This window comes from Cygnus olor, chromosome 11, assembly GCF_009769625.2.
Source record: "Cygnus olor isolate bCygOlo1 chromosome 11, bCygOlo1.pri.v2, whole genome shotgun sequence".
Classification (NCBI taxonomy): domain Eukaryota; kingdom Metazoa; phylum Chordata; class Aves; order Anseriformes; family Anatidae; genus Cygnus; species Cygnus olor.
In genome coordinates this window covers 7,984,741-8,008,386 of record NC_049179.1, presented here as the reverse complement: position 1 = coordinate 8,008,386, position 23,646 = coordinate 7,984,741, and the positions used below count along the sequence as shown (strand labels likewise).

The 23,646-nt window shown below is 40.9% G+C and overlaps 2 protein-coding genes and 1 long non-coding RNA gene across 4 annotated transcripts in view; 2 read left to right on the top strand and 1 right to left on the bottom strand.

The window, feature by feature from the left end:
- Nucleotides 1–9,019, top strand: part of CHRNB4 (cholinergic receptor nicotinic beta 4 subunit) — a 12,846-nt gene extending 3,827 nt beyond the window's left edge. Inside the window, exons 2-6 of one of the 2 annotated variants that reach the window (XM_040570651.1) lie at nt 915–1,060; nt 1,920–1,964; nt 2,091–2,200; nt 5,233–6,205; nt 8,255–9,019. In XM_040570651.1, the coding sequence (XP_040426585.1) occupies nt 915–1,060; nt 1,920–1,964; nt 2,091–2,200; nt 5,233–6,205; nt 8,255–8,395 (1,415 nt within the window). In that variant the 3' untranslated portion in view covers nt 8,396–9,019. Of the gene's footprint in view, nt 1–914; nt 1,323–1,919; nt 1,965–2,090; nt 2,201–5,232; nt 6,206–8,254 lie in introns of those variants that run through there. The other variant, XM_040570652.1, reaches the window with a different exon arrangement.
- Nucleotides 1–16,515, bottom strand: part of LOC121076378 — a 23,583-nt gene extending 7,068 nt beyond the window's left edge. Inside the window, exons 1-2 of the long non-coding RNA XR_005823485.1 lie at nt 16,450–16,515; nt 15,569–15,685 (exon numbers count right to left, since the gene is read on the bottom strand). This is a non-coding gene — a long non-coding RNA (uncharacterized LOC121076378). The remainder of the gene's footprint in view (nt 1–15,568; nt 15,686–16,449) is intronic.
- Nucleotides 13,449–23,646, top strand: CHRNA3 (cholinergic receptor nicotinic alpha 3 subunit). The gene is made up of 6 exons (XM_040570650.1): nt 13,449–14,382; nt 16,204–16,343; nt 16,420–16,464; nt 17,635–17,744; nt 18,736–19,747; nt 21,184–23,646. Exons 1-6 carry the CDS (start codon nt 14,328–14,330, stop codon nt 21,310–21,312), a joined length of 1,491 nt encoding a protein of 496 aa, XP_040426584.1. The 5' UTR covers nt 13,449–14,327; the 3' UTR covers nt 21,313–23,646.

The window sequence follows — 23,646 nt, the reverse complement described above, 5'->3', positions numbered from 1 at the left end:
CACAGAATTACTCTACATACAGCAGAATCTCTCTCCTGCAAAGGGACAATACTGCTGGCAGGTTGTTACCAGGACCTTCGTCATCAGTATTATTACATGGTCAACACTGGTTTGAAAAGTCCGCCACCATGCCATAAAAAAGCAAACACGACAACATCGGACCCAGTCACCTCTGGAGCTGTGCAATAAGCCATCCTGCTCCACAGGGCATGTTCAGGCTTGTTTGACAGCAGCCTGCAGATACTGTATTTTGCAGTTACTAGACTCCAGCTTTAGCTGTCTAAGATTTAAAGCATTTGTGCTAGTCCATAAATCAGGTTTGGTTTTACACATAAAGTAAGGCTTATATTAGTGCCTCTGGATTTCATATAAAATTATTCTGAAACAGAAACATCACTGGCTACCAAAGAGCTCCCAATCCTTAAAAATACCCTATGACTCCTGCAGCTCATCCTCCGGTTTTCCCTACGCAGATCAGAGTCTTCCAATTTATACCTGTGCCGGCAACTCTTTCCTTGTCTCCTGTGACAACGAAAAGTCACACCCAGACTCCCTCCATTTAGATCTTTGAAACATTCTTCCTGTGTTATTAAGAAGGTGGGTTTCCTCCTAGTTTCTGAACGCACTCCCAAAAGTACCTATCATTCTGAGCTTTGCATTTTACTGTGGGGGAAAAAAAACATAGGGCCCTGAATTATCTGCTTTTGATCTATGCTTTGTGAAAGACAGTCAGCTTCAGCAGAACAGATACTGGTGCAAGCACCATACCCTTCTGCTCCTGCAAAACGATGGTCTTTAGAAAATCAAAAGCCCTCATTACTTCATGAAGATGACCCGATGCACAGGAATTCCGTGATCTCTACATCATGCCACTTGGTGTCCCTTCCGTAACCCTGTTATGTGATGTTTTACAGGAAGCACCGCAGCAGATGCTGAAGAAAAGCTAATGAACCACCTACTGAGTCCTGACAGGTACAATAAGTTAATTCGCCCAGCTGTCAACTCGTCCCAGTTGGTATCTATAGAACTGCAGGTTTCCTTGGCACAGCTCATCAGTGTGGTAAGCTCAAATTAAGCTATGCCTTTTAGTTCATTACTATGTACACAGCACTCTAAGTAAAAGCTAGATTGGTGTTACTCTGTCCCCACTATTTTCTACTTTGCATAACATGTAGTAGGCAGGGCCCATACATGCAATTTGCAGGTTTTATTTCAGAATGCAGCTACAACTATCTATGCCTAAGGACAGCAGCCAGATCTTCATCCAATACAAACCCACTGATCAAAAATCAAGATCTTTCTCCGGATTCAGTAAGGCTGCAGTAAGTTACAGCAGGTCAGGATCTCTCCTGGGCTGTGCACATAATGTCACTGCTTGCCATTACTCCTTGGGCTGTCGCTGGACTCCCTGACAAAGCATTCCCTTTCCAGATTTCTTGTAGGCCCCCTTTGGTACTGAAAGACCGCTATAAGGTCTTCTGGTAGAAACTCCTACTAGTTTCATGAAGATGAACCTCCTAGATAAGAGCTTACATGGCAAACCTTACATTAACCCTACACAAATTCTTCTAGAGCTTTTTGGTGGCCAAAGTTTGCCTCCTGTTTCAAATCAGATCCACAGGGGAAAAAAATCAGCTTGCAGGGGAGAAATTGTTCCCAAGGAGTGGCATTCACACCAGTCACAACTGTCCTTGTTAAAAGCCACTTGGAGCTACCTGCTTGTGGGGTTACTATACATTATCAGTGTGTACACAAAGCCGGGCATCTACCAGCAGAGAACTGCCTGTTTTGACATACACCACGCAAAATCATTCTGTACAGTTGGAAATATCCTTGAAAGCCCAGAAAGAATAAATCTTATTACTGCAATAAAATGGAACATTTCAGAGGACAGCTTTTCTCTGTCTCTTCCCCTGCAGAATGAACGGGAGCAGATCATGACTACAAATGTCTGGCTGAACCAGGTAACAAAACCCACAGAGGCATGATCTTGCAAACCACAAACAGCACTGCTTTCCCTACATCACAGTGATTGTTTTGTTTGTGCTGGTCTGGATACTCCCATTGCTAATGTATAATTATTCTTCTAGGAGTGGATTGATTATCGTTTGGCTTGGAAGCCCTCTGACTATGAAGGAATAAATACGCTGAGAATACCTGCAAAACACATCTGGCTGCCAGACATTGTGCTTTACAATAAGTAAGTAAAACATCCCTAATTTATACAGACAGCAAACAAAATGTTAACCACATATTGAGAAAAAAGCATCAGAACCAATGATGTAGGTCTGACAGAAGTCTGAAACTAAATGGTAGACCTTTTAGCCAGTATCAAGTACATCTGACTGAGGTACTGGCCTTAAAGATCATTTCAGCAAAATCGGGGCTCTAGGCAGAGAGATTCTAGCAGACCTCTGGCGAGTCTGCAGCATGAGTTGTTACAACACCAGAAGATCGATGAGAAGGCTCACAACCGAGACGTAAGTCTTTATCAGATTAGACTACTTGGAAAGAATGAATTGTAAGTACAAGCACAGCTGCACACTGACCAGGTTTCAACAAAGACATCTGGAAGTCTATCAGACATCTTAGGCACTGTGCTACATTTTTATCTCCTACTTCTTCTCTCCTTCCACCACAGACTACAGGACATAAATCTGCTTCAAGCTCACAGACAACAGAACTCCATGAGTTAATATTAATTTTCAAAACCAGATTATATTCTATTTTCATAAAGCATTCAAAAGTCAATTATAAGAATACATAACAAATCTGTCAACATTTGACCCCACTGCTTCACAGTACTAAGAAAAATAAAACCTTGGGGCTAGAACATAGTTCGATTTTTCTTTCAGACAAACAACTGCTGATTTTTTTTTGTTTTTTTAAGTCTCTAGCAAAGCCTTGAAGTAGATAATATCAAGTTTTTTGGAAAACAAACAAACAAAAACCACAATAACCAAAACTTATAATACACTTTCATGATACTTTGAAGACCAATGAATTCATGAACACAGGGTGGTTTACTAACATGTACAGATGGGAAACCTAGGAAGTTTATATATAACTGAATTAAGTCCCTGGAATCCTACTACTGGAAATCAGATTTGAGAAATATTTAAATACTAAAAACTATTGTATTAGTCACAAAATAATTCAGCTAGTGGCTTAGGATGTACTCTGCCTCGTCAAATCTTGTTCTGCTAAATTGTGTCCCCGCCCCCGGCTTCCTTCTTCCTTATTTCCCAAATAGTATCATTTAGTGGATTGTAAGAAGGGCAAGGAACGTTTTTTTAAAGGCTTCCTAAATGTACAGAAACAAGCTTTTAGCCACACCATATTGTTTTGTTTTTTTACATCAGTACAAAGCTTGAAATTAAAGTTTTAGGTGAAGACCAATCCCCCTGTAACTTTCTTCTGCTGGAGCAGTGTTTTGTAGGCAGGAGTCAGTCCATGGTGGTCCTAACAAGGAAGACAGACAAGCATTCCTGCACCACACAGCTCTGCCCAAATGCAGGCTGCACAGAGGGCTGTGGAGGACACTGAGACAGCACCAGCAGCTTGGCCTCAGTCTCCGAGCTCAGGCAGGGGCAGCAAGCAAAAGCACCTGCATATTCTCAGCCCAGAAGTCTATGCAGTATTATGGCTTAACTGTAAATCTAACTCAGGGAAATAGAGACGTGAGAGACAAGATACAGTTTCTTTACTAAAAATACATATACATATATATATATATATACACTCATTGACTGGCAACCAACTAAAGACCCTTACACACTGTAGCCTTTCACTTCTGCACTTACTTGTTTCACTGCCTACATGAATTAGCTGCAAGGGTCTCAGCTCAGCAGTGCTAGGCTCCAGGACGTCTTTGCATCGCCAAGTGTAACCAATCTGGAGAGCAGCTATACATGTGCCAAACCTTGGATACTTGCAGCAATTTTTTGCTCAGGAAAATCAACCTTAGCACTGAAATAGCTCTATTTTTATGACTTGTCAATGGACAGGTGATTCACTAGACTTTCTTATTAACTCCCAAGGAGCAAATTTCCCATTGGAGTAAAAGGGTGCTATTTAATCAGTCAGTTGAACTTCCTTTGTTTACACTTTGAATTTGGTATTTTAGTTTTGCAGATAACATATTGTTGCTAAATTGTATGCGCTTCTTTACAAATGTAGCTGTTTATCCAAAAGGAAATGGGATGTATCTAGTCCAGACTCACTTTTGCAGCCTAACAAGTGTCTAACCCACTTTTAATAAAAGCAATTGAGTTTCCTCTTCTGTCAATAAAGAGTCACTGAAAGTTCCTCCTCCCTACTGTTACAATTTCCTTGGGTAGCAGGACTGGCTGAGTTTGAAAGGCGTTGCATAGCGTGCTTGAAAAGATGCAGTGAATATACTAAGAAACACTAGATTTCAATGAAATTTCTCACAATTGACCACATTTCTGCCTCAGGATACTTCATAGGATAAACAATCCCATGTTGTTTGCCCAGAAACACTGGGAAAGAAACCGTACTGACTACTGACTGATAATGATCCTCTCCCTGAATTAAAGGACCCATCATAACACAGGAGACTCTCCTGGTGGAAGTTCAGAATTTGGAGGAGATACAAAGCCAAGATCATTTGTGGGCATTAAGAACCCTGTGGCTTGTCTGGCCTGGTTTTGTAATACGTAAGCATTAACTGGAACAAGCTAATCAATTATAAACTACATAATTACATTTCCTCTGCCTGCACTCTCCCTGCATTTTTAACTAGCACTGCACATCCTTATTTCCTTGTCTAAGTCATTTAGGAGTATTGCTGTATGCTCTTAGCAGTGGCTGTGTTCCAGACCAAAGGTACCTCTGTTTTCTTGCTGGATGATCTCATTTTTACACAGCCTTCAAAGATGCAGTAAGCCCTAATTACCGTAAAAAATATTTAAAAGTACTTTCAGTTCTTTGGACAAAATGGACATGCAAATTTATTATTTAATAACCATTTTATGAAAATAATTTTCTGTAAGCATTGGCCAAAATACCAGTTTTCTAACTGGGAGAAATGCAGCTATCAAATTATAGCTGCCTACAACATAGATTTCAAAACTGAAATCTTCCTAAGCTTTAATTCTAGCAACAATTGAGGCCCACAAGACAAAGAATGCGAGTTTTTCTGTTTTGAACTGTTTTTCCTTTTAATGTTTGCTGGTCTTCTCTCCTTTTTCTTCTCCCTTGTTTCATTAGTGCCGATGGCACATACGAAGTTTCACTGTACACAAATGTAATCGTACAGAATAATGGAAGCATTCGCTGGTTGCCTCCAGCCATTTACAAGAGTGCCTGCAAGATCGAGGTTAAGCATTTCCCATTTGATCAACAAAACTGCACCTTAAAGTTCCGGTCTTGGACATATGATCATACAGAAATTGATATGGTACTAAAAACTTCCATGGCAAGCATGGATGACTTCACACCCAGTGGAGAATGGGACATTGTAGCACTCCCAGGAAGAAGGACTGTAAATCCTTTGGATCCCAATTATGTCGATGTGACATATGACTTCATTATTAAAAGGAAACCTCTTTTCTATACCATCAATCTTATCATTCCCTGTGTGCTAATTACTTCCTTAGCCATCCTGGTGTTCTACTTGCCTTCAGACTGTGGTGAAAAAATGACCTTATGCATATCTGTGTTGCTTGCCTTGACTGTGTTCTTACTGCTGATCTCCAAAATTGTCCCTCCAACATCTCTGGATGTTCCGCTGATCGGGAAGTATCTCATGTTTACAATGGTACTAGTCACCTTCTCAATAGTTACCAGTGTCTGTGTACTCAATGTCCACCACAGATCTCCAAGCACTCACACTATGCCTCCTTGGGTAAAGCTGGTTTTCCTTGAAAGACTCCCAGCCTATCTGTTCATGAAGCGTCCAGAAAATAATTCTCCACGGCAAAAGCTGTGCAACTGCAAAAAGATGAGAGCAGAGAATCTTTCCATAGACCCAGCCATCTTGTACAAGAACTCTACTTACTTTGTGAACACAGCTTCTGCCAAAAAATATGATATGAAAATCACTGAGACTCTTGACAATGTCAGCAACCATCAAGATTTCAGGTTAAGAACAGGCATGAAATTTTCTCCTGAAGTCCAAGAAGCAATTGATGGAGTCAGTTTTATAGCAGAGCACATGAAAAGTGATGACAACGACCAAAGTGTAAGTAAAAATGAGAAATCATCCTGGTCTTTCCGAACTTCATCCCTTGTCCTCTGTAGCATGCTGTTCTTTAGGAAGGAGATTTGAATTCCCTAGCTAGCTTGAAGATTTTAGAGATTCTAGCCATAGGTTGTCAGATGAAATAACGTTTGCCATTAAAACAACTTAATGAATAGTAATTTGGTAAAGCCAATGCTTTCCTAGAAAGTAACTTGGATGTTTCTAAAAAACAGAGAATGGTGGTTACCCAGTAAATCACAAAACATCCTCAAAAAAGCTGCATTGTGACATTCAAGTAATGTCTGGCAGGGGGAAAAAAAATACTGAGTTCCAGGTCTGGGAGAATGCCATTTAAGAATATTTTTCCCCAATGTATTCAGAAAGACTTTAACATGATCAGCCCATGTTAACCAGAAACAACGTACCTGCAGCTCAAGCTTTAATTTACCTAAGTGTGCACAGAAGAAGGATTTAGTAAAATTGGGAAAACAACTTGCAGACACCTTCATCCTAAGATCTCTGTCCATAACTGAGCAAGACATTATATTGCTCTGTTATGGCAAATACAGTGGGTAGAATCAAAACCCTAATGCCAGCAGAGACGTTACTTCTTCCGTTTGAGTTAAGTGAGACTTGTTATCAGCTATGAGAAGTACAGGATTCAAGTGTTGCTGGTGTCCTGTTCACATGCCCTACTCATGTGTAACTAGCTAGCACACTGAAGCTGATATAAATACACTGCACATAATGCTTGGAAAAACTCAAGTGGTTCGGATTTGTTTAGACCACCGTTAGGAAAAACTGTCGGGCATCCTCTCTGTGACCCCGCTCAGTCCCAGATCCCACTCAGACTCTAGGTTCTATATTCCTGCTGCGCTCTCCCTCCTTCAGCCCAGCAGACTAAATAATGTTATAGTCTGGCTTCTGATATTGCAGAAGTCCCTTGAGGAATATGCTGCTGAGTAGTTCATGTTTTCTATTAACTGAAATTACTGTCAATATAAATAAAGAAGATCAGAAGTTAATGTTAGACATGAGCCTATACATATTGGAACTGACTGAACAGAGGCACGCTTTACAGAGCAGGAAAAAAATATTCTAATACCTCAGAAACTCATGCAAGAATATATTGCATATTAAAGGATCTACAGAGCCTCCATTAGAGGCTAAGAACAATTTCCGAGGGTATTTCATGCATTAAAAATGAATTGAATGCTTTTTACACAGGGTCTTCTGATATTACGTATCATTGTTTTCTGGATTCATAAACTTAATTTCTGCAATCTTCATTACCACGCTCTGATAACAACCGCTCATGTACATTTCCTATAGCCTCTTTTCAGAAGTGCACAATTCCCATTAGCAGCAGTGGAAATTAGAAGGGTGCGCTGAAAGAAATCTATATAATGTTCTAATGTAAGACGTGAGATAACTGACGAGTATGGTAAAGTCACTGAGGTGATGATGTCCCACGTGTAACTAGAATCAATGACAGAGGAGATGCAAATGAAGATTGATGTATTCATCCTTTACGATAATAGCCTCAAAGTCACTTCAGGTTGAGAACAGAAACTAAGGCTCATGTTGTGTTTCAACACATGCAAGGCCAAAGAGATTTTAATAAAAACAACAGTACTAATACACATTAAAACCCTTGATTAAGAAGACTGCTGATAAGAGAAGAACTCAGAAGCTAACCTTGTTTAACAGCAGTAAATACTGTTTGTATTTGTCCACTGAGATTAATAGCATCTGCAAACTAAAATTAAAGAAAAAATTCCTTAATTGGATTGTAGTGTGGGTCCTTCCGGACTGACACCAGGCACTGACGCACCAAAGACATCTTAGATAAATTTACAGTATTTTTCTCCACTGCTCAGAATGGTTGCAGGAGAAAGAATCCTTCCCAAGTCTGAAGTGATTTTATTCCCTGAACCTTGAGATTTATTTCCTTTTGTTTTCATAATCAAAGACTCTGCATCAGCAAGAGGAAAAGCAAAAGAATACGACAAATTGCTAATACCTTTAATTGGCTTTTTTTTTTTCCAGGTCATTGAAGATTGGAAGTATGTTGCCATGGTAGTGGACAGGCTGTTTCTCTGGATATTCGTCCTTGTTTGTGTCCTTGGGACTGTTGGATTATTTCTGCAGCCACTTTTTCAAAACCACATTGCTGCCGTGAACCCTTAGTTGTCATTTAAAACTGTCAATGCCTACATAGATGCTGGGTCTCTTTTTGCTCTGTTTCCCCTCTGTTAAATCCGGACTGATGTCAGCTGAGTTGCTCTCACATCAGATTTATGGTAGGGATGTGGAAAGTAGAACTTGACTTGCTAGATTATTGTGATAGGAAAAAATCCAAAAACATTTCTTTTTTTCCAACAAGTTCAGGACTTCTGGTGGTATCTTGGCCCTTTTGTCAATTGTTTGACGTCTGAACATTACAGAGAAAGGCATTTACTGTACAATATGCCAGCTTGGCTCACAAGGATTATTTATTAAAAGGTATTTTATATACATTGCTTCAGGAAAGCCATTTTCTTTCCTTAGAATACTGCACTTTCCATACTTCAAAGAAGGTATTTAGTTCTTTCAAATGCATCAAAACTATTTGTGTCTGATTTATAAAGAGCTCGACAGGTGGAATCACTGTTTAGCTGCTTTGAGTGTGATATTTAAGACTGAACAGAGAAACAGAGCCATACCTCTGAGGTAACCACTAACAGGTTTCTCACCTTGCCATTTCTGCTACTAGATCAATCAGCAGAGGCCAAATTAACATATTGTTAACAAACGTTTATATGCTCTGTTCAATGATGAAATATAAATAAAATGTAAAATTTCTCCTTTATATAGATTTAGTCCTGAAATGTTCCTGCAAGTTTAACAGCTCGTGTAAGTAGTGTTTACATATGCTTTCACGAATCTAAAGGCTGAAAGAAACTCCAGGAAAGCATCTAGAGGACACAACAACTGTGAAAGGTGGCTGGAATGAGGCTAGACACCTGAGAACAAACATATCTGTGCATTTTGCTGAGGAGATGTTAACACAGGTTTAAATACCACCCTCAACAAATTAGCTATGAAAGCTATCATTAGCTAACACACTACAGTCTTTAAGCCTTCAGCAAAGGGCAGATCAGGGCCTAAGACTCCCACCATAGGACAATCTCACCAAACTTTGTCCCAGCCAGCTCATAACCTCCACAAAGAGAAGTGGGCCGCTGATTCAAGCTAAACAACCTCAGCTTTTGCTAGGGACGCTGTCAGGACACAGAACAATTTTACCACCACTGATAGGTACAACTAGTGACTGGTGAACAAACTGTTAAAACCTACTAGTTCTTCTGAAAGGGACCTGAGGCCGACCCGTCCCAGGGGAGGATTAGCAGATACTTAAACGTGTATTATTCAGCAAGCTGCCGGTGAAGACACCTCTGGTTTATTTGCCCTCATCAGAACTAAGCGACATCCCTACCTAGATCACCATTCCCTAGCAGCTACAGACAACTGCACATTTCAACATGCCAAACCACTCACACAGAAGCCTTTCCAACTGTTCAGAGATAATCCAGGACCTTTGCTGACCCCTGCGTTTGCTCCTAGCCCTTGTGCTGAACACTCCCAGCACTGCTGCCACCCCTGCCCCCTGCTGCAGCCCCACTGCTCCCAGTGCCACCACCTGCAACTGGAGTGCTTGAAGAAGTGGCCTTCCCCAGGGGCCTGAGCACTGCAACACAGCAGCTTAAGAAAGATGCACTGAAAAAGCAACTGAAGTGGGGTGGGGAAGGCTCTGTGAGCAGCAGCAGCATCTCCCCTAGGCCGTAGGCTAGAAGAAGGAACGGCTGTAACACTCTCATCCTCCCTTCCAGTCCACTTAGGCTGTGTCGTCAAGCTGTGCCGTGAAGGACAGGGCAGGAGGGCGAAGGAGGCCTGTGGGACGGCCCTATTAGTGCTGGTGTGCCCCGTGACCACCGGAGCTGCCTCATCCTCCTCTCCCAGAGGGTGCCAATGCTCTGGTCCCCCCCGCGAACATTAACTGTTCCGGGAATTTCCCATGGTGCCTGGTGGGTGGCGTAGAGTTGGAAGGGATCAAACCTTCCTCCATGCCTTCTCCCTCTTAAATGTCTTCTCCCTCTTAAACCCAAATAGCAGAGCTATTTGGCTGCAGGCAACTGTGAGACTGCTCACAGCAGTGAGATGAGATGGAGCACACGCAGCCCCAAGGGAGCAGAGGGGAGCCTGTGCCCTGCAGGGAGGCACTCCCCCATGTTAGGTTATACTCCAGAAGCTGCCGTGGCACAGAACACCACAAGCACATGCGCGCACACTGTCACAGCTGCTACACAGCCTTTTCTGCTTACAGAGAAGCCGGAGGGAAGCCAGAGCAGCTGCTGGTGCTGCACAGTGTAAAGGTGAAGCCCCTTTACATCCTGCTACAACCCTGAACAGCCAGTCTGGAAGGGGCAGCACAGACAAGCACAGACTTGAACACTGTCTCCAATCACTGCACCCACCTGCAGGGCAGGAGGGAGAGGGACTCATCCATCCAAGCAAGCGAGGCTGCAGCCAGTGGTCCTCAGACCCCGCAGCCCACCAGTAGGCAGATGCTGAGAGACCCCTCTGCGCTCCTTTTCTCCCCCTCCAACATCACTCCGGCTCCATCTGGCTCTCACAGCCTCCATCAGTCTCCTACCAATAATTACCCTCTTGCTTCATCCACCCCGTACTGCCTGAACACATCTGAACAAGGCCCCCAGTGCTCCTGTCTCACTTAGTCTGATCCTATGAGCAGCAGCGACGGGTAACGCTTGGCTCTGTAACTGCAGCCTTCAGCTCCATTACCCCTGGCGCAGCCGAGAGCTTCCGAAAGGATCTGGCAGCTCAGCTAGCAGCCACCACAGAGCTCAGGCAAATCCCGGGCTCGACTTGACAAACCCAGAAAGGGCTTTCAGAAGGCACACCCCTGGCCCCAGGAAGATCCCATCAGGGCTCAAGCTCCTCGTTCAGGATATGGTGGGCTCTAGGGCTTTCCACGTACCATGGCTGCCTTACTCCTTTTTAATCACGAGTAAAGCAATATGCTTTTCTCAAGTTATGTTCTCAGAAACCACTTCGGCATTTTTGTCAAATTTTCAAAAGTAATTCCATCCATAGCAAACTTCAGAATGGAAAATTTCACCAATTGCTAAAATTTCACAAAATTTTGACCTCTTAAAACTGTGGTTTCAAATTGGTAAATGCTATTTTTGCCTAACTCTCAGCAGCTCTGCCTACGTAAGACATAAACCATCTCAGATTAACTTGTCCAAGAATCACAGGGTTTTCCATCTTGATTTCTTGACAAAATTTCAAACCAGAAATTTTCCAGAGAAATTGAAACATTAAAAATGTATTCTTGCAGGATAATATGAATATGATAAGGTCCCAGTTCATCAAACAAAATAAACTTTAACATTCCCACTTTTCAAGGTTTTTACAGCAATAATTTTCATTAAAAAAGGAAGACTGTGGTCATTCAAAACATATTTTCCACTAAAACTGTTTCAATGAAAGTGCACAACCAGCTTTTGCTTCCCTTCTAGTGAAGAAAAGGCTCTGATGGCGCCACCTCCATTCCCTAGTACGATGTGAGGGTATTCTTTTTGTCATCACCTGAGTTGATCAAGATTTGATCTTAACAAATCTTAACAAAAAGGAAGTCATTTCAAAGTAGCATGATCATTAAAAAGCAAAGGCTACAAAGTTTGTTACTGCAGATGTTCTTGGGGGAATGAGCTTTCCCCTGTCCATACAAATTCTTCTATGTACTTCTGCAATGCAGTCATGGTGACGTGTTCTTATCGTATCACTCTCCCTGGCCAGAAAAATAATCCTACCTCAAATCTGAGCTGATTTCACCAGGAGCTTCATCACATAATGTTAGAGATAAAACATCTATGCATACAAACACAGCTGGAAATTTCAGCAACTAGGCAAATTAAGCTAAAATACCTCTACCTCTGGATACAGTGGCTCTTCACTGCCTCTGCAGACCAGCCATTTCCAAACTCTTCAGCTTTGGATACAGAATTTTTGGGAACACAGACTAGGATCTGATTCTTGAAGCTTTAGCTCATTTCTAGTAAGGACTCAGTCAAACAAAAATCCCAGTTATAATGTTGCTCTTTCATGGAAACCAATAAGGCAGAAAGGGAAAACAGCTAATCCTGGCAAGGCAAGAAAATGTGTTCACAAAGGGTTAAGCTGCAAGACAAAACCGCTGAGTTCTCTGGAAAAAATAATAAAATCAAATGGACAGTAAAGCCTATTTCCTCCAAGCTAATAGAATTACAGAAATTATCATGAGAGCATGTGTCTGGGGATGGAGTGAATGATGCTCTGAGAGATAGAGGAAACTGGATAAACAAGCTCTGTGCCAAGAGCAGCTGAACCCAGCCTAATGCTCATTCTCTCAGCACTGCCTCTTAACACAGCGCCAAATGGGGTCGTCATTTATCCTTCCCTAACAACAGGGACAGAAGCACCCACCAGGGGCTGCTCCCCATCTCACACCGCTTCCCTCTCACCACTACCCACAACCGGATGAAATCCCACTGTTCTCCCTCCTCCCTCCACTCGCACTGCCCAGATGAGTCCAGCAAGCTCTGTGTGCACGAGCCCTGCGCCACCTGGCCATGCCAGGGGGAGGCAAAAAGCGATACACAAGTTAACAAAGAAGCTGATGGGCACCTGGGGAATGAGCCACTTTGCAAACCATGATTTTGACTGAAGAGGAAACAAACCAAACACTGATGGCTCTGAAAGGCTGATATGGGATGATCCCTGGCAGTAAGCCTTTCCCAGGCAAGAGGAAAAAGGCAATCCCTTACACCTCAACTTCAGCTACATGTTCCTACTTAAAGGTCTAAATTCAGAAAAACATGCCAAGAAAAAACAAACAAAAACCTATATTCCCACTTCTCTCTCTTGACTGGTGCAATATTCCCTCCCCTGAAGACTTTTTACTATAAAAACTCTGCTAAAAAAGATCCTGGCGGGAGCTTCAGTTGTTTTTATTTGTTTGTTTTGGGTCATTTTGGTTTTGATTTTTAACTTCAGGAAGAAAATCCGTGACAATAGGAAAAAATTGAACCTACTTCCTCTGCAGTGAGAATTTACAAGCCTCCAGGATCTCTTCTACACAGGGTTATGGTTTGAAAGTAACCTTCACCAGAACTTCAAATACAGTGTCCCATTCTCTCCCATCTCCTTTTCCTTGAACAACGGGGTTTTGCGGGATCAGGCTGGGATCCTATGCTCTTATTCCCTTTCCCAAATTCCACCTTTATAACCCATTAAAGCAGGGATGGTCCACCAACAGTTATTCTCAAGTGCTTTGGTTAAGTTTGGCCTCCAACTCAAACCCTTGGCTCTTGCCAGACCCTGGCTGCTGTATCACTCTGGGCTTAGATTCTGGGAAGTTATGCTTGTGCTGAATTACCCCTGGGAACAGCAACATCCTTCTTATACCGTGAAGAACCAGGCTACAGTGAAACACCTAGCACTACCACTTGCAAGGATAAGACACAGTCAGAAAAAAAACCTCAACGTTAAAAGCATAACTGGAAATTCAGGTCTCATGATCTCAGTTCACTGCTAAATCAGGTGTCCCTAATGCCGAAACCCATTTCAGCACAATTCAATTATAAGATTTTCATTAACTAGACTTCTCCTAGTAGCTTGGCATGAGAATTTTTTAAAGAAAAATCCTCTATAGCAGCTGACGGGAAAAATCTTCAGCCTCGTCAGAGTACCAGATTCGTTTACGCACCAGTTTATGGACTCTTGCTTATTAATCTTGCCAGGACACCACTCTTTGCCTACAATAATATCTATTCTGTCTGCAATTTATTTGCTGTTTTCAATGCTCTGACAGTCCGGGTAGCTGGAAAGGGGGCAGCACAGCAAGTCTAATGGGAGCTCACTGCGCAGAACTGTGCTCAGGGTCCTGCCGTCTGCTGCTTCCAGGCATTTCACGCATCGGAGGAGCGGAGCTGCCCATACTTCCTATGCTCGTACAATCCTGGCAGCTCAGCTCATCTTCAGCAGCCTCTGTCGACAGACAGTAATTCATAACACCATGGAGAGCATACACGCTCTCCTTCTAACCGCTGCTCTTTGCATTCTCTCTCAAGGTGAGTGATCCTTAATTTGTTTTTTCTTTGTCGGTAAAGGGGGGACTAAAGAGGTGAGCAGAAGATGGCTTTGGTGACAATTATTTTAAGAAATGTTGAAGCTTATTGCAAACTAATGAAAGAAACGTTCAGAATCCTACCCCAGCTTTTTGTTACATAGTGGTTTGGTTTTTTTTAATTCCTTCTTGTGAAGAGGTTAAGTAGTTCTGAATCAAGATGCCAAACAAGACATACAGAGCCATTTTAACATTAAGAAGTGAGTGCACCATACATGTAAAGATTTGGTTTGATATATTGTAGAATACTGAAGGACTAGAAGAAAGAAAAAACATTAAAAAGCATTAAATATGTGCTGTAAACAGCGTGCATTATATCTGCAGATATAGAAAGCACAGAAGCATTTACATTAAAAAGAAAAAATATTAATACGCTTACTCTCTAGATAAAGCAGGTGCTAGATTAATCAGATCGGTGGTGACACATAAAAAGTCTGGCAATTTGGGCTTGACTATAATGAAGTGTAGTTACAATCTAGCTTTAACATGATTCATCTAGAAGATTGAGTATTTCTTCCAGGAAGTCTCAATCTGAGAGATGAGGTATCAAAAAATAATTAGGGTAAGGCTAATAGTTAAAAAGTATCAAAGAAGTGTGTTCATTTTTTAATTAGCAAGTTGGCTTAAGTCATTTCACTAATCTGAAAATAAAGTTGTCTTTGAAGTTTTCACTGAATACAGATTGACATGAGGGGAACCTTTCATCTGAGGGAGAGAAAAGCTCTTACAAAGATCATCTGCTAACAGATCAGCCACCTGCAGATACTTCTGCTTTCCCTGTCTTCACCCCCTTGAAAAACACTAGCCTGGAGGAAAAAAAAATGTGTCTTTGCAAATATCTGTAGATTTGTATTTGTGCTCCAGAGGAACTGTAGAGTTTGTTCAACAGACTTAAGGTCTGTGTCTTTGCCAAATTCACAGTGATAGCCAAAAAATACAAAAATAGTTTTGTTTTTTTTATTTTAGGTTGAAGTACTAGAAAACGTGTTGTCCAGCAGTGACTTTAAAAAAGAGTCCCCTAAAAAGGAAAGGGCATTGACTTTTGAATAGCGTCCAGTTGCCAGGATGCTCGTTGTCTAGCTAGATCTGGGAATAAAAACATAGTTTGAAACACAGTTTCTCACACCTACCTCACTCTAAGCAGCTGAAGGAGCCTGTTGTTCAACAATTCCAACTTACAGCTTTCCCATCAGCCACAAGGCACCATGAGCAGCAGTATCAGCAGCAAAATGTAGAAAAGGAGTATACTGCAAATAAACATTACTTAGAATAACAAACAGGCAATGACCACATTTATTTGTATGCACTGAACAACACTGAATACAATGGTTTATTAATTTTTTATCTTATTTGCATATTTCAACAAGCACCCTGCTATCACCACTATTATCACGCTGACATGACTGGGACTAGAAAGCAGAAAGTTACCCTTTATTGGGAATCTTTTGCAAACCCTCCAGCTGCTCCCACACTGCCCAGTCTGTGGGGTTCTGCTCTCCCCTTCCTCAGCTCCGCACCCCTGCGACTCCCGCAGGCCTGGGGGCCTAGGCCTGTGGTGGAAATGCGGTTTTGCACCTCGAACTCCTCAGTAACCCCTTCAAACTATCTTTGGAGCGCATTTGGGGAGATGCACGTGAGAAAACCCTGTCACGGGTGGCTGCCCGCGCCCACCGGGGGCGGCGGAGCTGCCATCCCGGGCCTCCCCCGGGCCGTGAGGGAGCGGGCCCGAGGCCCCGTGCCCGCTCACCGCGCCATGCCCCCACAGGCTGCGGCGGCTCCGAGGCCGAGCACCGGCTGTACGCGGCCCTCTTCAAGAACTACAACCAGTTCGTCCGGCCCGTGAAGAACGTCTCGGACCCCGTCATCATCCAGTTCGAGGTGTCCATGTCCCAGCTGGTGAAGGTGGTGAGTACGCGGCCCCCCGGCGCGCCCGCGGGCCGGGGAGGGCCGGCGCCGTTCCCGACGGAGCTCTGTTTTACAGGACGAAGTCAATCAGATAATGGAAACCAACCTGTGGCTCAAGCACGTAAGTAGGGCTCACCGCCCTCACCACAGCGCGGCGTGACTCCCCTCCCCCCTCCCCCCCCGAGGAACACCGCAGCCCCCGAGAGGCGTCGAAGGGAGACAGGCGGGGCCCGCCCCAGCCCCGGCCGCTCCTCTCAGCACCGTTGCCGTACCGGGAGCGCGGTCACGACGCCGGGCCGGGCGCATTACCTCCCCCCTGCGGCTCGCGCGGCGCCTCAGCGCCTCCGCCAGTAGCCGCGGCCAGCGGCCCGCGGAGCCCGGGGACTCTTCCTGCCCCTCCCGCCCCCTCATGACCGGCCGCACAGCCCGCTGCTAGCCCCGCTGCCCTCCTCTGCCGTCAGCTCTAGCTGCCACAGCGCGTACAGGCGGGGCGTACCGCGGGAAGCAGCTGTTTAACTCAGGGTCAGAGTTGTCAGCTGCAGCCTCACCCCTCCAACGCTTAATGTGCCTCCAAATACATTTTTTCCCTCAGGAATCCCCAAAATAGTGTCTTGGTGGATAGGAAAATGTACAGAGGAAACACCTCAGCGTGGAGGTCCCTGGCCTGGCCATGCTGTGCTGTTTAGTCACCACAAAAGTGACAACAAAGCAAAAGTATCAACTTCACTTACAAGGAACTTTATAGGTTGAAAATGCAAATATTTACTGTTGTAAATAACAGCTTAATAACCAACTTAATATCTAGTTTCAGCTTAATATTCAAATTGGTTAAACTGGGGCTTAATGAGCGCTAATGAACAAGACTGTTACTTAGCTGAATGATGCTACCTGCAGCTTTTCCCAACCCATCTGCTGTAGGGGTCCTTCATTCAATGCTCTTGTCTAGAAATGGAGCTACCTAACAATTCCTTTTCACTGTTTAACAGTGGACCTGGCTTCTTGAGACCTAAATTACTATTCACATCCTACACTTTCATCTTTTCTCATCTACTGGGTACACATCCCTTGTACAGGGACTCGTACATGCCTAAGTCATACTTAGCCCCATGGGCCCATGGTCTCCATGTGAATAAACGCTAAACATACATGTTTAACTAAGAAACATCTAATCATTGTAGTGTCCAGAATAAAACAACCCTAAAATCAATATGACAGCACTTGTTTTGACTTTGGTCCACAGAATTTCAATTTCATCACAAACATAATGTAGACTTACTTCTTCCATAATTAGATTTGGAATGATTACAAGCTTCGGTGGAATCCAGCAGACTATGGAGGTGCTGAATTCATCCGAGTACCATCTGGCCAGATCTGGAAGCCAGATATTGTTTTATATAACAAGTAAGACTCTTGCATGTTTATCTTCTTAATTCAAGCTTAATTCAGGGGTAATGGTTTTAAACTAAAAGAGGGGAGATTTAGATCAGACATAAGGAAGAAATTCTTTACAATGAGGGTGGCAAGGGACTGGCACAGGCTGCCCAGAGAAGCTGTGGCTGCGCCATCCCTGGAAGTGTTCAAGGCCAGGCTGGATGGGGCTTTGGGCAGCCTGGGCTGGTGGGGGGTGTCCCTGCCCATGGCAGGGGGGTTGGAAGTGGGTGATCTTTAAGGATCTTCGAACCCAAACCATTCTATGACTGTATTCTTTAGGAAGAAGGGAGGATATTTATTATTTAAAAAAAACAAACAAACAGCAAGTTCACTGGACTTGCTGAAAAAGACTGCTTTTCAACATCTCACATCTCCCTACTGCTGTTCTTACATGTATGCCTTTGTACACTCCTTTTCTAACTGCAGACCCAAAGAAGTTTAACTACCTTTTTAGTTTTACTTTTTCATATGAACAAATGAAATTGTCACATGGATCTTATAAGATCAAGATAACAATGTGGGACTTAAAGAAAAAATACACCAATACACTACTCAGGCAAAGACACACCCCAACCCTAATCCCTCTATCTATAGTTACTACCTCCATGGTCCACAGATGAGGTGGAAATACCAATACTGCACATCCTCTTATCAGCCCTTGGGTTCTGACTTGCTTGATCTCACATTTGCTGTTTTGCATATTGACTGCACTGAGTCCTGTTCCTGTAAAAGATAATATTACCTTTCAAATTCTCCACAGTAAATTTACGCAGTTGTTTATTTTAATTTTTAACTGTGCAAATTTATGACAGCCACTGACAGTGCTGCATATGCAGTTCAGTTCCACATCAGCACATAACTGCTGCCTTTCACAAACCAGATTAAAGATCTAATGTATATGAACTGTTTACATGAAACTACCTGGATCAGTTACATTCTGTTACTTTTATTTGCTTTACAGTGCAGTTGGGGATTTCCAGGTCGATGACAAGACAAAGGCCCTACTGAAATACACAGGTGATGTGACCTGGATACCCCCGGCTATATTTAAAAGCTCGTGTAAAATAGATGTAACCTACTTCCCATTTGACTATCAGAACTGCACCATGAAGTTTGGTTCCTGGTCTTACGATAAAGCCAAGATTGACTTGGTTTTAATTGGCTCTACAATGAACCTGAAAGATTACTGGGAGAGTGGAGAATGGGCTATTATTAAAGCTCCTGGGTATAAACATGACATCAAATATAACTGCTGTGAAGAGATATATACAGACATCACATACTCTCTTTATATTAGGCGTTTACCTTTATTTTACACTATCAACATGATTATTCCATGTCTACTGATTTCTTTTCTGACTGTATTAGTTTTCTATTTGCCTTCAGACTGTGGTGAGAAAGTGACACTCTGTATATCAGTCCTTCTATCTTTAACAGTGTTTCTTCTTGTTATCACGGAGACTATACCTTCTACGTCCCTGGTAATTCCACTGATTGGGGAATACCTCCTTTTCACTATGATATTTGTAACTCTGTCTATTGTCATTACGGTATTTGTACTTAATGTACACTACAGAACACCCAAGACACACACAATGCCTGTGTGGGTGAGAACCATCTTCTTGAACTTACTTCCCAGGATCATGTTTATGACAAGGCCTGCCAGCGATGAAGAGACTAATCAGAAGTCAAAACCATTTTACACTTCCGAGTTTTCAAACTTAAATTGCTTCAACAGTTCTGAAACCAAATGCTGCAAAGATGGCTTTGTATGTCAAGATATAGCATGCAGCTGTTGCCAATATCAGAGAATGAAGTTCTCAGATTTCAGTGGCAATCTCACAAGAAGTTCAAGCTCTGAATCTCTAGATCCTCTGTTTTCATTTTCAGTTCTGTCACCAGAAATGAGAGATGCTATTGAAAGTGTTAAATACATCGCAGAAAATATGAAAATGCAGAACGAAGCAAAAGAGGTAAGAATGTATTTTACTATTACTCAAAATGCAGACAGCATTTGCAATTAATATATTTTGTAAGAAAAAAAGATATCTTTAAAAAAAACAATACCAACCATTATTTTATACAAGTAAATTACACAAGCCATATTACAAATACATGCAACTTTGAATGTAGGTAAGTTTGGTGAGCAGCTCTGTTGCATTCTTTTCATTGACAACACGTATACAGGGTGAAGCGTGTTACGGTAACTAGACAGCCAGCTCAGTATCAACTCCTACAAGACTTACAGTGTAGATTTTCCAAATTATAATCTTAATAGTGGAATTTGCTGTTTCTGTGGCCTTAGAAAGTTACATTCTCCCTACACCTGACCATCAGTAGAGAGAACAAGACTTAAACTTCCTTCACAGTGAAGACGTTTCCTATTCTGCTGCTGTGGAATGAAGTAATGAAGTGAAATGAGACAACTGCTGTAAGACAGGGACCATCATCTTTCATAAATCTGCATCTTGATGCACTAAAAAACAAAACAAAAACTGTTTATCAACATTCCTCAAACATTCTAAGAACAGCAACCACACCACCACAATCATCACTGAATCTAAATCCTATGCAGTAAGGCACTTAAAGTTAGGATGAAGTTTGTTTATGCTGAAATTAGAACTTGATTTAGAATTAGTTGATACAGAAAATGCTTTTTTTTTTTTTTAAGAAGTCTGCTTTCAAGAACTGCTTCAAAAGACTTCAAAAACAAATAAAAAAATTCCCATTTCATATTACCCTTTCTGAAGAAAAATTAAGTCTAAATTTAAATTATGATCTGAAGAGTACCTAAAATGATCACCTAATGTAGTTACTCTTAATATGTAACATACATAGATACATATATATTCGATGTCACTCTTGTTGTAATGTCCACTGGAAAAAAAATTGGAAACTTCATTCCCTCTTAAATGTGAGGTAAGGAGATTAGTTTTACATCTTGCCAGAGAACATGGTAAAATTTCAGTATTACATAGGAAACATATCAAATAACTATATACCAATTAATCTTTGTCTGCTACATGCTGCTTAAAGAGCAATAGGAACAGTCTACTTCAGTAAGCTTTTTCTGGGCAAACCTGATCACTTAAGAATGTGAGGCTTTTCACTTTCAGTATTAGCATACAGAGGAGAAATTGTACTTCCTGATGTTTAGTGTCTTGGTGAACAACTCCTTGTATTTGAAGAAATAGCTTTTGGCTTTAGCACAAATAGCATATTCAAACAAAGCTTCTTCAAGATGAATTAATTTAATAATGAAAACAGCAACATGAAAGTTGTACATACATGAAAGAAAACCTACATATGGAAAAAAAAATCAGTGCTTGCTATATGAAATGCTCCTAATGGCTAATGCAACTTACTTATCTAATAAACTTGTTTACTTGCTATTTGATCTATTTTTCAGATTCAGGATGACTGGAAATATGTTGCCATGGTAATTGATCGTATTTTTCTATGGGTTTTCATCCTGGTATGTATTCTAGGAACAGCAGGATTGTTTTTACAACCTTTGATGGCTGGAGATGAAATGTAAAAAATCAAAATGTTATATTGTGAAGTCAAATAAAACTTTTGCCAACCAAACTCTGCACTCCTACCCCAGCACCTGATCTCTCTTCTATGTGTTTCAGTAGTAGAATAAGGATCTTTCTTGGCCTCAACTTTGCTTGACCAAGAAGGCTTTATTAAAAAATGTGAAAACATGAAAACAGTATTTTGAACCATTGTGACAGCTAATTCCAAAGTAATGTGCACTATACTTGCCAGCTATTTTTTAAAATAACTGGAAAAGATGCAGATCGTACATTAAACTTTCTATTAATGTTTTAAGAAGCTAGTAAAGAAATTGAAAATTGCATGAATATTCTGAGAGTCAAGACAAGTAGAATACTTTGGGCAACTTTGTCTGGTGTTAAGTACCTTGAATTCCTGACAGGATCTTCTGGGAATAAGTTCATATTTAGTTTAAGGAATGCCCTCATGAGGATGAAATGATTTAGAAAGCATACATACCAAATTGTTTGAATGCAGAACATTGCCACCTAGTGTATAAACTGATGCAAACTGTGGGAAGAAAGGACTATGGGCACATTTATTACAGAAGAAAAAGAAATAGGTGAGTAATAGATGATGGTAATTAAAGCATTGTCATGTAGTGTCTGTGTATCCCCGTATAGTCACTGCATGAGGAGTCTGTCAAAGTCATCTAAACATAATAACGTTTAAAACTGTATACAAATCAAACACAGTAAGATGCAGTCAGTGGGTTATGCAAAGTATCAAAATGCGGTATGATATTTTGGACACAGAAACATCCTGCACGGTGTTTTATTATAACAGAAGGCATGTAGATATTAAATATTCCTGTAAAGTATGCTAAAATTGTCTCTTGGGTATATGACTTTTTTTTTTTAATTAATATCTGCAAATCATTTAATAATAATAAATAATGAATAAACCATGCAACAAAATACTGTAATGAGAAAATGTTTTGTAACGATATGAACCATTCTCTCTGTACCAAACTGGAAACTTTTTAGAAATGCAGTGGTATCAAATGATGTAACTGTTATAAAAATAAAGAGAATGAAGCTGTTGAAAATAGTGATTTTTTTTTCCCATTTATTTTGACCAAGTGACAAAAGCCATATAAAGCAGCATTAGGTACAATTCAGCACATTCAGAAACGAGTTACATAAGTAGCTTATGGATGCTTCTGGGTCTGTTATTTTTTTCTTTTTTCATTTCAAACACATCTCAGGATGGGCTGGAGACACCAAGGATTTGAGCATCATCTTTCTAATCTGAACATATCATATGATTATAGAAACACCTTAAAGAATTTCAAGGATTTGCAAAAATTGTTAGTTACTAGTATAAAGATTGGGACTCCATTGCCAATACGCTGCCAAACATCTCATGATATAATTGGGCAGTATCCTCCGGTCATCATTGAACAAAAAGATGCAGTAAGGGAGTTAGTATGTGTATATATATATATATATATATATATATATATATATATATATATAGTCTATACCTTTCCTTACTTTGTTTTCTGTTCAGATAAATTTCAATAAGCAATTCAAAAACAAGGAGGACTATAAAAAAATTTTGATTTTGAAGAGAAAAGAAGATAGCTAAAGTACTTTGCATTTTCACACAAAGTTACTGATGCATTAGTCTTAGTAATACTGAGAAAGTTAAAAATTACATTAATGGATTAAATCAGATAATCATTATAAATTCAACTTTAAAATAAGTTATTGTGGGAATACAGAATATACTGATATCTAATGACAGATGTAATTGTATATCTAAGAAGAGATTCCTTTTTTAATCATAATTATTTGAAATTAGATTTTAAAAATTATAAAAAAAATAGAACATTGGTTGGCATCATTTCCCTGCCCATGAGACTGAAGAAGCTATACAAAACCAAGAACATCCTGCAGATGAAAGAATTTGAAATAAACTTCCGGTTATATATGTTATGACATGAGCAATCGGTATTATAATCAGTACAATGTCAAATAGAGCTATTCTAAAGGTGATAGAGGAAAAATGTATCTTTTCCCCAAATCCATAACTACTATTACTTACATTATTAACAATATAACAATTTACATTAAACTTTTCACCTAAACATGCTATAATTGGTCTGAGAATTTAACCAAACAAAAAACTTACCAAGATTTGTTCTTCCTTGACATTACTCCATTAGTCTTGCAGGATACAAATATGTTATAAAATAACATAGTAAGTAACTATCAAAACTTAGGTGTAGGAAAACACCATCTCATCTCTTTCAGAAATAAAACTTTGAAGAAAAGTGACATTGAAATGAATTTGAATTTAAATTCATTAT

Coding starts and splice junctions, on each gene's coding strand:
- CHRNA3 (XM_040570650.1), top strand. CDS start 14,328: ATGGAGAGCATACACGCTCTCCTTCTAACCGCTGCTCTTTGCATTCTC. Junction 14,383..16,203: donor TCTTTGCATTCTCTCTCAAG/GTGAGTGATCCT, acceptor ATGCCCCCACAG/GCTGCGGCGGCTCCGAGGCC. Junction 17,745..18,735: donor GATATTGTTTTATATAACAA/GTAAGACTCTTG, acceptor TTTGCTTTACAG/TGCAGTTGGGGATTTCCAGG.